Below are 14,552 nucleotides of genomic sequence, written 5' to 3'. Positions count from 1 at the left end.
AAGAGTATTTGAGTTTTTGAGAATAATTGAGGAGTATTTGAAGAACATTTTCAGTACAGATCCACTTTAAAATTCTGTTCAAAAACTGTGTGAACTTTAGCGCATGTTCACATGGAGTGTTTTTACTGAGTTTTTGGAGCAGAAATTCAGCGTTTTTGAGGAGTGTTAAGATTTGAAGGAGTATTTGGAAATGTTTTGCTCAGTTTCTGTACACAGCGTTTAAGAGATTTTGGAGCAGGAATTGAGTGGAAATTCTCCTCTATATCTCATATATGATAAAAAAAAAAAAGTCAACATAAGGGACTGCAAGGCAAAGTTTACATGATGAGTATTTGGTGAGTTTTTGATGTTGTGGATTTTCTGCAACAATACTTCATCTGTTAGATTTCTTGTGTTATTTTTGTTTTTAAGCGCATTTTTATATGCATTTTATTGAGTTTTTGAAGTTGCACTTTTTGTCTCTTTTTGATAGATCAAGCTAATTTAAAGCTGCTTTGTTTTTTTATACTTCCTGGTATTTGCAAAACTTTCTTGATAAGTTATGCATTTTTGACCTGCAGATTTTATGCAATTAATGCAATCCTATGGGGAAACTCCGCACATAAAATTCAGCATTCCCGCACAAGAAATGGACAATGCAGATTTCAAACACGCACCACAGATCACTGTGCATACCATACAAAAGCCCACAATGGGGAGAGATGTTTATAAATTCCATCCATTTTACTGGTATTGTAAGACACTGCTTTTTTTGCCACAGCGAAAATACTCATCATGGGATCTCAAAGGGGTTGTCCTTGCTTGTGTAGCTTACTGTACAAGTATTAAGCAAATATATAAATGCTAAAAAAATTACATGGGTTCCCCCCTATTTTTTGATAACCAGCTAAGGTTATGCAGACAGCTGTGGGCTTATATCATCAGGTAGGGAAGGTCACTGGGTATTGGGCCCTCCCCAGCCTAAAAATACCAGCCCGCAGCCAACCCTGAAGTGGTGCATCACATGAGATGCTCCTATTCTGGTGCTTTGCCTTCGCTCTTCCCAATTGCCCTGGTGTGGTAGCAATCAGGTTAATGGGGCTTGGGGTTGGTCAGAAAATGTGAATTGTCAAAATACACAGCTGGCATCAAACCCTGGAGTTAGTATTGGATAAGTGTCTATCAGACACCCCCATGTTCATTAAGCCAGGCACGAATTCTATAGCTCACATATATCTATTTCTATCTTTGCTCATCTTTATCTTCTAAAAATTGCTAGTTTCCATTCTGTATTCTATTCCGTTATGTATCACATGGATGGCACACGTATGTCATCCATGCTGCCAGAAAAAAATGTACATGTCCACATGTGGTCACACTGACACACACTCCACACAGACATGTTTGCAGCCCCATAGATTACAATGGGTGCACGCGTCTCCGGTACGTGTGAAAACGGTTGCCACACCTACCGGAAACACAATCATGTGAAGGGTGCCTACTGTACTGTAGGAGCCACAGTTTGCAGGGTGCCTTATTTTATTATCATTATTATGTACATGGTGGAAGATTTGTCGTTATCTGAAATATTGTTTTTAGAATTGTGACATGAAAATATATTGCTCAGGTGATTTCACTGATTGATATTTTTCATTTGAGACACAGAAATTTGGCCAAATTCAAGTGCCTGCCCAGCTTTTTTTTGTCTCCCCCCCTAATCCCTGTACAATAAGCAGTTATTCCATTCATTACATTGCCATTATACCAACTGTTTGGGCGGACCGTGATCTAATCAGTCGCGTTAGTGCAGATTGACAACAATCACACGGACCACATCATGCTTGTCTAGGCACTTTCCCAGCATGTTTATATTCTCTATTCAATAATCTATTCTCATGATATGGCTAATTTACTTTATAATTGCAGCGTGACAACATCTGAAATTCCAGCCTAGCCTGGTTTGTGCTAAAAAAAATAAAAATTTGACCCACTATGCAAAATCTCTAAAATCTTTCCAGATTTATGTGACTTTGGTTGGTTATTAATAGCTTTATAAGAACTGATTGGCATTTTCAGATCTCTTTTTTTTTTTACTTTTGCTTCCAGTGAATTTTAATGAGCAACATAGTAAGTGCATCCTGGATGAAATAACCGAGAGTTTCTTAACGCTGCTGTTCTGTTTGTATTGGCTATACACTTGTACAATACTGTACCTATTAAAGTCTGCTAATTTTACGATTTAGCTACTCTGTGTATTATGTGAATACTAGTTGTCTTATTTAACTGTATGTGAACAGGGTTGGTCAAAAACAAATGAAAATCAAAATTTCAGTTTGCTTTTTCTGTAGAAAAAGGTTGTATGTGTTCACTTCTATATATATATAATTGTCTAAGGGTCTTTTTGTCTGTAACCAACCTCCCGCGTCGCTGATTGGTCGCGCCCGGCTGGCCTCGACCAATCAGTGTTCATAAATAAACTACATACATATACTAGAACGAGAATAACATGGAGGACATTCTGTGAGGGAGAGAATAACATGGAGGACAGTCTGTGAGGGAGAGAATAACATGGAGGACAGTCTGTGAGGGAGAAAATAACATGGAGGACAGTGTGTGTTTGAGAGAATAACATGGAGGACAGTCTGAGGGAGAGAATAACATGGAGGACAGTTTGTGAGGGAGAGAATAACATGGAGGACAGTGTGAGGGAGAAAATAACATGGAGGACAGTGTGTGAGGGAGAGAATAACATGGAAGACAGTATGTGAGGGAGAAAATAACATGAAGGACAGTCTGTGAGGAGAGAATAACATGGAGGACAGTGTGTGAGGGAGAGAATAACATGGAGGACAGTGTGTGAGGGAGAGAATAACATGGAAGACAGTATGTGAGGGAGAAAATAACATGAAGGACAGTCTGTGAGGAGAGAATAACATGGAGGACAGTGTGTGAGGGAGAGAATAACATGGAGGACAGTGTGTAAGGGAGAGAATAACATGTAGGACAGTCTGTGAGGAGAGAATAACATGGAGGTCAGTCTGTGAGGGAGAGAATAACATGGAGGTCAGTCTGTGAGGGCGAGAATAACATGAAGGACAGTCTGTGAGGGAGAGAATAACATGGAGGACAGTCTGTGAGGGAGAGAATAACATGGAGGACAGTCTGTGAGGGAGAGAATAACAGAGGACAGTCTGTGAGGGAGAGAATAACATGGAGGACAGTCTGTCAGGGAGAGAATAACATGGTGGACAGTCTGTGAGTGAGAGAATAACATGGAGGACAGTCTGTGAGGGAGAGAATAACATGGAGGACAGTCTGAGAGAGAGAATAACATGGAGGACAGTGTGAAGGAGAGAACAACATGGAGGACTGTGTAAGGGAGAGAATAAAAATGTTCCCTGTTTTAAAGTTTATCATATGGTAAAATAAATGGTGTCTTTGAAAACTATAAGTCATCCTGTAGAAAACAAGTTGTCATACAGCGATAGATGACTAATAAAGTTTTGACTCTTAAAATAAAGACAGGAGAAAAACAATGGCAGTGTGTCCAATGGGTTAAAACATAAATGTAAGCACCAATGTTTATATGAATAAACATTTGCTGTGGAATATGTTAACACTATATAAAAATAAAGATTATAATTATTATCATTTTTTAACTCTTCAGAATGCTACATGTGAACACTGATCAAGACTTTTAACGAGTGAAAACACATTGTACTCTCAAGAAAAGTTTTAGACTTTCAAGGTTGCATTGATAATCTTTGAAGACTACTCTTGAGAGTTTGGTTTAGTAACTTTCAAGCAAAATAGTTCTTTATTTTCTCTTCCTGACAAAGTGATTTTAATAAATATAATCTATTCAATGCCTGTGTGCTTTAATTTTACAGTTGTTTCAAATCAAATCTTCACATAATTTTTACTTTTGTTGTTCCTGTATTTAGTACCGTTTTCTCCGCTTCCTACAATCTGTTGCCTGCAAACTAATATTTCCCAAATTTTTATTTTTATGTTTATCTTTTTATGTTTGTTTGGTGGTGTGTGCCCATAGAAATTAAGCAAATTGTTCATCTGTCATTATAGTTCAGTGTAATCTCTTTTTTAAAAGGAACATGTGTTGTACCATATTTATAATGGCGCTACTAATTGTGTTTTTTTTCCTCATTACATTTTTAGATGTACTCCGCTCTACCTTCCCCAGCGGGCTAGGGAAAAGCATTTTCTTATTAGCTACACTTTTGCAGTATTAAAAAAAAGAAATCCTAGTGTGTTGCTGATTAATGGCTGAATATTTAGCTGAAAATCTTATGGCTTCGTACAGAAATTAAGGGATGTTTCCACCTCTTTTATTTAACTTTTGAATATGCTAGGAATAAAAAGAAATGGAACATACTGTCCCTTGTATCCCTCGCCACTCCTTCATCTTTTCCCCAAGTCCCCAATGCTCTCCGTCCTTCCCTCACTGACTGGTTGGCACCTAACTGCTGCAGCCAATCAGTGGGACAGAGGAGCAGCCGAGGATCCAAGGGTGAGTATTTCCTTATATTTCCAATATGGTAATTAAAGGGAACCTGTCACCCCCAAAATCGGTGGTGAGGTAAGCTCACCGTCGTCAGGGGCTTATCTACAGCATTCTGTAATGCTGTAGATAAGCCCCCGATGTTAACTAAAAGAGGTTAGATTATACTCACCCAGGGTCGGTCCAGCTGCAGTCCGGGTCCGATGGGTGTCTCAGGTCCAGTCCGGAGCCTTCCATCTAAATTCCATGACATCCTCTTCTGGTCTTTACGCCGCGGCTGCGGCGCAGGTGTACTTTGTCTGCCCTGTTGAGGGCAGAGCAAAGTACTGCAGTGCGCAGGCACTGGGCCTCTCTGACCTCTCCCGGTGCCTGCGCACTGCAGTACTTTGCTCTCCCCTCAACAGGGCAGACAAAGTACACCTGCGCCAGAGCCGCTGCGTGAAAACCAGAAGAGGACGTCATGGAATGAAGATGGGAGGCTCCGGACCGGACCTGAGACGCCCATTTGACCGCGGACCAGCAGCGGGACCGCCCAGGTGAGTATAATATAACCTCTTTTTCTCTTTCAGGTAACACCGGGGGCTTATCTACAGCATTACAGAATGCTGTAGATAAGCCCCTGATGACGGTGAGCTTACCTCACCACCGATTTTGGGGGTGACAGGTTCCCTTTAAATTAAATGGGTGGAAAACTCCTTTAATTCTTTTGTTACATACTGTAGTTACAGAGGTTGATAAAAAGACCTAGATCCATCAGGTTCAACTTTTCTCTACTAATTATCCTAGAGGTGAAGTTGTTCTCTTTTGTTTTTATGTATGGAATGATCGATATTTGGCTTTAAAGAAAAATTAAAAGTCAAAAAATGAACCAAAGCTTGGTGAAGTATTGGTTATAAGTAAAAATAAGAGGAGAACTATGAAGTGGTAAACTTTCCAATACAACTGTAACATTACCAAAGTCCTTTGAATGCAACAGAGAACTATTTATTACACTGTGTAAAAAGTAGTGCTTTGTCCTTGTTCCTCTCATACACAGATTCGGTGTCTACGGCATCTGGTCCACTCTTAGTTGAAGTTGCCAAAACTCCAGGCTCCAACCTTGGAGTTGCACTAACTACCTCGATGTACTGCAACAAACAGGTCATTGTTATCGACAAAATCAAATCTGCAAGTATCGCAGACAGGTAAGGCCGCAGTATGACCTCTTTCTAATTCTGATTGAACAACATCAAATCTATGGTTGACAAAAGATCTCATCGGCTGCAGTCGAGTTTGTTATAACAGTCCATACTCTGTTATGGATATTGGATTGTTGACAAGAACATTAAGGCTTTCCATTTCTTTGTACTCAGGTGTGGTGCACTTCATATTGGGGACCACATCTTGTCTGTAGATGGAACAAGTATGGAGTATTGCACATTAGCAGAAGCCACCCAGCTCCTAGCAAGCACCTGTGAACAAGTGAAGCTAGAGATTCTTCCATACCATCAGACCCGGTTAGCACTAAAGGGGCCTGATCACGGTAAGATGATCACAAATATTGTGACCTCTAAGAGGTATTCACTATGGAACACTACTATGCCATCATTGCCCCTGTATATCTGGATTATGATAATTAAAGCAATGACTCTTTGAAATTGTAGGCATCAGTGATTATGACATGTTAGCAATCTGTGATGTGTGTTAAACTTTTAAAATTTTTCAGTTAAAAATGTATTAATTGGCCAAAGCATGCAAAAGTCTTTAAAGGGAATCTGTCAGTAGGATTTCACCCCACAAACTATTTACATCCATATATAGCTCTTTCAAATACAAATCCAGCAATATCTTTACCTAGACAGTCCATTCAACCATTCCTGAGAAATTAGCATTTGAAGGGATGTGCAAATGAAGGTGAAGTGCTTTTGGTCTGTGGAAGCTCTTCCCATGCCTTTGTCATTCTGGCTCTATCACCTGCCAAACACTGCCTCCTCCTGCAGTGTAACTTTAGGCAAAGAAGCCATGAGTCAAGCAGAAGGAGCCAGCATTTGGTGATTAATAGAGATGGAGTGACAAAGGCTGGAGAAGAGCTGCCACAGTCTGAAAGCACTTCAGCCTCATTTACATATCCATTCAAACACTGATTTCTCTTTAATGGAGTAATGGACTGTCTAGATGAATGTATTGCTGGACTTGTCTTTGAAAGAGCTACATAGGGATATAAATAGTTTGTGAGGCGAAATCCCGCTGGCAGATTCCCTTTAAGGTGAAATGGCAGTCCAATGAACTAGAGTTTTGCTTTAGATACCCTGAATATCAAGACCATAGTTCTACCTACCTAAGAAAGACTCCATGACCCTGCAATTCTTGTTGGCAATATGTGTTAGAATAGATATTACTCCCTTGCAATTTATAAAGGAGACTATGCCAATATTATTAGGCCTAGTGCCTGAAGCCATTTAACACTACCATTTCTCGCTATATGTATTACTGCAGTTTCCAGGAGGGTAAATTGTCAAGGTCTAAAGATTCTCGGCCCCTTTTGAAGACCCTGGAACATTAGGGCTTGCTTTGTTGTTGCAATCATTGATACCAATGATTTCTGTTTCAGGTGGCCATAAAGGCTGATATGTTACTTTCAGTAAAGTTTCGGCACACTTTTGTGCCACCAGTTGAATAAAAGCAGGCTTGTGTGGGAACGGAAACCTGATGTGCTAGATTTTATCATTGTTTCTGGGTTGCATTTTTTTTTTTGCATAACCATAAAGTGGTGATGATAAATGACAGCCTAGTTTCAGTGGACATGCTCCTACTATTCGCATCCCACTTTTGTGGCCTCATCGCCATTTTCTTCTTCCACGTATAACAGTGCTCAAAGCCAAGAATAACTGCACATGTCTGTGATTCTTCAATGTGCTGGGCAGTAGGAGATCGTTTTCAAAATATCAGCCAATCCAGACTGTTTTAATGAAGAGTTGTACACTTTTTGGCCATCTACAATCACTAGTTTAGTGCTAGCTTTATGATCATTTCTCATTAACATCCCTCCAACAGCACCTGGAAGTGGACCCTGTATACCCCATGTTGACCAAAGCCAAAAAAGCTTAGAGTAACCATCTTTTTAATTTTTATTTTACAGATCAATAGTGCCCATGAAAATAAGAAACTTTGTAATATATTTAATCAGAGAAAAATTTGCTTCTTTCTCCTCTCAGGTTGAACTTTCACTCTCAATTTATGGGTGACATTTATATTCCATTAAGGGTACGTTCACACAGGACTTTTTTGCTGCTTTTTTTTGCTGCTTTTTTTTATGCTAATTTAGGTGCGTTTTTTTGGTGCGTTTTTGGTGCGTTTTTTGGGTACGTTCACACAGGACTTTTTTGCTGCAGACTTTTGCTGCAGATTTTTGCTGCTTTTTTTATGCCAATTTTCAGCTGCTAGGACACCTCACAATGGCTCTTCACACCTTACTACCAGGAACTCCCTCACAATAGATCACAATCAGGACACCTCACAATGGCTCTTCACACCTCACAATGGCTCTTCACACCTCACTACCAGGAACTCCCTCACAATAGATCACAAACAGGACACCTCACAATGGCTCTTCACACCTCACAATGGCTCACAATGGCTCTTCACACCTCACTAACCACACCCCTAAGCTCTTGGCTGTGAGATCCCTTCCTGCTGGCCATGATTTTCTGCACAAAAAACGCAGCAAATAATGCTACATGCGTTTTTTCAGCGTTTTTGCAGCGTTTTTTTCATCACCCATTCAAGTCAATGGGTGAAAAAACGCTGAAAGAAGTGACATGCCCTATGTCCAAAAAAAGCAGCAAAGCAGAAAAAACTGATCAAACAAAAAACCAACGTGTGTGCATGAGATTTCTGAAATCTCATAGGCTTTACTGGTACTGTAAAAAGCAGCTGAAAATTAGCATAAAAAAAAGCAGCAAAAAAAAGCAGCAAAAAAGTCCTGTGTGAACGTACCCTAAGAGAGTTTTTCCCATTACTGAGGTAGGAGATGGCAGTTGGTGCTTTTGATATTCTATGGCAGGGGAGGAGCTAGAGACAGACACTGACATTCTGCTGCAAGTTCTGAAGTGACAGTTACCGTTCTCCATAGAACTTTTTAAGCATCAACTGTCATCTCTTATCTCATTAATGGGAAAATCCGTACTCACTGAAGACAGATTAGTCTGGGGAATTGTGAATTTTGAGAATGAATGATCAGTCCAGGAGGAGAAAGAAGTAGATTTCTCTGATACAAAAATCACAGTTTCTTATTTAAATATGTACTATTGGAGATGTAGCAGAGCCGGTAGATGATCGCCGGAGATAACTCTCCAGCGATCACCCACAGTACAGCGTTCTCACAAACAGCTGATCAGCAGGGATTGCAGGGAGAGTCGGCACCACATGTTCTAACTTCTGACTGCCGCTCTGCCGCCCCCTGTCTTTAGGAATACTCCGCCGCTTGAGGCAAAGTATTCAACTCGCCTCATGATAGCAGCGCTACTGCCCTTTCTGACATCGGGCGTAAATGTACATCAATGTCAGACTCCCCCCCTTTGATGTGAGCCCACATCTTTCCCGACACATGTCAGCTGTTTTGAACAGCTAACATCTGCCCAGAACAGCCGCGGGTGGAATCGCGATCCAACCGCGGCTATTATCCCGTTAAATGCCGCTGTCAAATTCTGACAGCAGCATTTAACATGCGCTTCTGGTAATTGCACCGTAAATCTCCCCATTGGTGACCCCCGTCACGTGATCGCGGTTCATCGATGGGTTGGCATGACAACCACAGGTCTCCTGCAGACTCTATGGTTGTCACTGCCGGCTTGCTGTGAGCGCCGTCCAGTGGTCGGCGCTCATAGCAAGTGAGTAATTGTGCTGCATACAGGCGAAATTGATCATCGCCTGCATATAGCAGAGCCCATCGGGTTATGGGAGCTTCTAGTCTCCCTTGGAGACTATTGAAGCATGTCAAAAGTAAAAAAAAAATGTTTTATAAAAATATAAAAAAAATCTAAAAGTTCAAACCACTCACCTTTCGCCCCATTCAAAATAAAATTAAAAAAATCAAACCTACACATATTTGGTATCGCCTGATCTATCAATAAAAAAAAAAGATTAACCTGAATGCTAAACGGCGTAGCGAGAAAAAAAGTCAAAATGCCAGAATTACGTTTTTTGGTCACCACGACATTGCATTAAAATGCAATAATGGGCGATCAAAAGATTGTATCTGCACCAAAATGGTATCAATAAAAATTTCAGCTCATTGCGCAAAAAATAAGCCCTCCCCCAATCCGAGATCACAAAAAATGGAGACGCTACAGGTATCGGAAAATGGCGCAATATATATATTTTTTTAACAATGTTTGGAATTTTTTTTTACCACTTAGATAAAAAAGAACCTACACATGTTTGGTGTCTATGAACTCGTAATGACCTGGAGAATCATATTGGCAGGTCAGTTTTAGCATTTATTGAACATAGTAAAAAATCAAGACAAAAAAAAATATGTGTGGGATTGCACTTTTTTAGCAATTTCACCACACTTGGAATTTTTTTCCCGTTTTCCAGTACTTAATATGTTAAAACCAATGGCGTCATTCAAAGGTACAACTCGTCCCGCAAAAAATAAGCCCTCACTTGGCCATAATGACCAAAAAATAAAAAAAAGTTATGGCTCTGGGAAGAAGGGGAGCAAAAAATGAAAATGCAAAGCTAAAAATACATCTGGTTGTTAAGGGATACCCTAATTTCTTGTCCCTAAAGTGGTCAGGTCTGTCGTCTGGGGGAAGAGATAAAGAAATAAAAAGCTTTTCTTGTCTTCCTGGCCACTTTTCTTGGCCATCCCATAAATTTCTGTTTTTAGTTGACAGCTGCAACTTACTGTAAGAATAGATAAGATATTACTAGAAGACACAAGGTTTGTCTTCTTTCGAACATTTTAGTCTTGATTGTTTATTCACTACTTTCCCTGCAAGCCGTTTTTCTTCTTTTGACCTGCTGGGATTCATAACCTTCAAGCTGAGCGGCAAAATGCTTTTCTCAGATATAAAGACTGCGCCTAGGAAAACAAATTATTTTAACATCCAAGACACATTGTATTGTAGCTAAGCATTAGTTTTCAATTTTCTCTTTGAAAAGATCTTACGGCTTAGATTAATAAATCCATTTATCTGCACTTTACATTGGAGTTATAAAATAGTAAATAAGCTTTAAATATTTTAGACTTGCCATCATGCACAGAATGCAAATGTATGCCCAGTACATCCCACTGGTATAGTATACCAGGGGCAAACAATCCCAGACTACTAAACAATGCGGTGTTCTGAAGGTGATAACATCATGTACCATTCGTGCCATCTAAGGCTGGTTTCACACTAGCGTTTGTAGGAGCTGCGGAGGGCTGCGGACTTCCTCCGTGAAGCCTCGCCCTCAGCCGCACCTCCTCCGCTAGCTCCGCCTACTTCTGCATGCGGCCAGCATGCGGCCTGCGTACCTATCTTTAACATTAGGTACGCAGGTCGTGCGGCTGTATGCGGATGCTTCCGCATGCGTCGTTTTGACGATGCGGTAAAAAAAAGAAATTGCTACAAGCTGCATCCTACGCTGGTCGCCGCATCGTCAAAACGACGCAGCGGAAGCATCCGCATACTGCGGCACGACCTGCGTACCTAATGTTAAAGATAGGTATGCAGGCCGCATGCAGAAGTAGGCGGAGCTAGTGGCGGAGGTGCGGCCGAGGGCGGGGCTTCACGGAGGAAGTCCGCAGCCCTTTGCAGCGCTTACAAACGCTAATGTGAAATTATGGAAAGTGGGTCTACTAATGTCTTAAAGCCTTGGTGATGCCCCAGTTGCCAGCAATATGCACAGAATATAATCGTTTAGCACTCACTGGATTCCTTTGAAGGTCTATTTCTGATATCAATTAATGTGTGACACGTGGTAACAATTTTTATAAAATGGAAGACTGATAGATTATTAACGTATCTTTAATTGTCCTTGTAAAAGCCATGTAATGCCTCAATGTCAGCATCTAGGTCATGTTGCTTTTAATTAGCTTGCTAACTGCTCTCACTTCCACTTTTATTCATTAAAACTCAGTTACCTTTCCCTCTTTTCTGGTTCTTTTCCTTTATGATTCCCTGTCATCCCTTCATACGGGCAGTAAAGGTTCAAAGGAGCAGCGAAAAGCAAGTTCCATGGGACGGCTCAACCAACAGCCACCGCCGCCTCACCAACCAACATTATAACACCTACCACCCTGACCATTCCAGGACGCCAGCCATGAAATGCCAGAAACCACCTCCTCAAAAACTCCTTCGTAATGAGCCACCTTTACTTTCTGCCTCTTCCTTTCTCCTCTCTTCTTCATGCTTTCTCATTTCAGGCATAACAGCATTGCTTGCTTTTACGTCTCACTTCTCCACACTAATAGAAGATATGACATTGATACGCTGGTCTCCATATAGCCCTCTGGGTTGACAAAAATGATGTTAGCATGAGATATTCATTTACCAAAAAAAACAGTGCTAGATCCATTGTACCACTTATTGTATGACCACAGCACAAATAAGGATGATTCGGATAACACATTGTCTGTTGTCTGCATGGAGTTACCTGGTGTCGTTTTTGTATAGTATAATATGTTTTTTTTGAGTTGTTACATAGCAATGAATAATGTGCCCAAAAGCAAATTTTGGGGCTTTCCTTCGGTACCAAGGGTAAGGACAGATGAAGCAACTGTGCCGTGGTTTTGACGTGATCAAAAACCACATCCTGCTTTTGGTTTTTCATTAAAAAAAAACATGAATACAGAATATACATGGTCACACTGACACGCTTGAAGATGTACACAGACAGATGCAGACATATATACACTTGGGCCCTAATTATCAAAGCTTTTATTGTGCCACTTTTAGTGTTCTCACGCCATTTTTGCCCAGCTCCGACAAAGTTGACAGAGCTGAGGTGGGAACATGACGACTGCCGCTCGTCAAATTCAGGTGCTGAAGTAGGTCTAAGGGCTCATACTCACCTGCGAGAAACTCGGATGAGTCTCGCACGGCAATACCCGGCACTGCTACCGGCACTCAGGAGCGGAGCGTGCGGCTGCATGTATTTCTATGCGGCCGCACGCTCCGATCTGAGTGCCGGGTATTAACATGCGAGACTCATCCGAGTTTCTCGCAGGTGATTATGAGCCCTAATAGTGAGGTTCACACTGACTCTCCTGATTCATGACGGCCAATTGATTCATGCCTCTTCATGAATCAAAAGCAACTGACCCCAGGAGCATCTGACTCTGGATCATCTCATTATCAAGACTGGTGTGAACAACACTGGTCTTGATTAATCTGGCCCACAGGCTACATTCTCACATTTGTTGTACACATCCGTGTGTTGTCCATTTTTTTTATAGGGACACGCAGCGTTTCATCGATCCATACATACATCTGTTTGAAAAAACGCATTCATGTGGCTAATCCGTAGGACTCAAGGCATGTTCTCTTCTCATCTGCTTTGCGAATCAGACTTGCCCATTAAAGTCTACAGAAATCCATTAAAAATGGATAATAAACAGAAAACGTGGGGGCCAACTGATCAAAGTTTACATAAAAGCTCTAAAAAGTCACAATTCTTTTCAATTGTGGCATTTTCATGCCGGTTTGAAGTCTGAAGCAGCTCTCCAAAAACAGATGGAGCTGTGGTGCGGCCACACTCACTCATCAAATTCACCAAAAGTGTCGTCATTTTGTACACCAGAAACTAGAGAAGCGTTAATGACGTGGCGCACGCCACTCAGAAGAGACTCCAGCTTCATTAGGTGGCGTGCACCTCTTTGTGAATTTTGGCACTTTCTACTCCAGCACGGCTGGTGTAGCACAAGCGTGCACTAGGCCAGTCTTGATGAATCAGCCCCATACTTTTTATTTTAGTGTCTATGACTCATCCATTTTTAACTGATCTATTGCAAAGTCAGTGGATTGTCATATTCAGTTGTTCTACCTCCTTCAGTTTTTAAAATAAGATGAGAAATAAAGTGGATGTAAAATAGATGACATATTAGAAAAAAAGCAGTCCATTTTACACAGGTGTAAAAACTGAAACGGATGTGTGACTGTAGCCTAACTCTTAGGGTTAGTAATCACTGATAAGGATGCCCAAGGAACACTTGTTATTTGGAAGAATTGACTGGGTCCACTCCCTTACAGGAAAGGTGACTGGGTAATAACGCATCTAGGTAATGGATGAATACCAAATATAATTTTACACATCTTCTAGGCAGGGTAACATTAGTAAATGAAGTATGGATCATAATGATCTGAAAATGAAAATATTAAGACATGAACTTTTTTTTGTCCTTTTTCTTGTCTTTCACCCATGTCTGACTGTCATCGTTATGGACAAGTTGTGTTGTGTATCCATAAGTATTCAAGCAGTAGTGGCTTGTGTATGTGTCCATAGATCAGAGCACATTTATTCCAGTTCTGTTGCTCGCTGATGTTTTTTACTGATACATTAGATAAATTACCTTGTAGATATGAAGTGCAAAGTGGTTGCAAACATCATTTACCTATGTGGAAGATCAATTATGAATGTAAAAGCATGTCAAATGAAAAGTGCTTAGTAAATTGCCATAGCCGTTACATTCTGGAGACTCCGAATGATTTCTGATTGAGTACATCTCTTTCTATTAATCATTATATATCTAAAGTGGAAACATCTGGTTTTCTCTTCCCTTCAAGTAAAACAAATTAAAAAAACACATATTAAATGTAGTAAAATGACTAAAGCATTCTGAAACGTAATGCAGCGTCCAATTATGGTTTCTCAACAAAATTCACGCTTCTAGTATAACAGTTTGACATACCAAATATTTAACAGGAACCAGTCATGTTGAAAATGGTATCTGGTCTTCTGCAGGAAGTTTATAGGCAATGATGCTGATCAGATTGGTGTATATTTTTATTAGGGAAAAGTTTCCAAAAAAAAGTGCCTTTTATTTATTGAATTCTTTGGTCTTTGAGTCCGGTGGGTGGTCCTGTTC

General features: G+C 40.6%; 1 protein-coding gene across 10 annotated transcripts in view; it reads left to right on the top strand.

The window, feature by feature from the left end:
- GRIP1 (glutamate receptor interacting protein 1) overlaps positions 1–14,552 on the top strand; it is a 787,412-nt gene that overhangs the window by 714,665 nt on the left and 58,195 nt on the right. For 7 of the 10 annotated variants that reach the window (XM_077265228.1, XM_077265226.1, XM_077265225.1 and 4 more), the window contains exons 8-10: positions 5,535–5,682; positions 5,851–6,020; positions 11,670–11,825. In XM_077265228.1, the coding sequence (XP_077121343.1) occupies positions 5,535–5,682; positions 5,851–6,020; positions 11,670–11,825 (474 nt within the window). The remainder of the gene's footprint in view (positions 1–5,534; positions 5,683–5,850; positions 6,021–11,669; positions 11,826–14,552) is intronic. The other 3 variants (XM_077265231.1, XM_077265230.1, XM_077265232.1) reach the window with 1 other exon arrangement.

The sequence above is a fragment of the Ranitomeya variabilis genome, chromosome 5 (assembly GCF_051348905.1).
Source record: "Ranitomeya variabilis isolate aRanVar5 chromosome 5, aRanVar5.hap1, whole genome shotgun sequence".
Taxonomy (NCBI): Eukaryota; Metazoa; Chordata; class Amphibia; order Anura; family Dendrobatidae; genus Ranitomeya; species Ranitomeya variabilis.
This window is presented reverse-complemented; position numbering and strand designations above follow the sequence as displayed.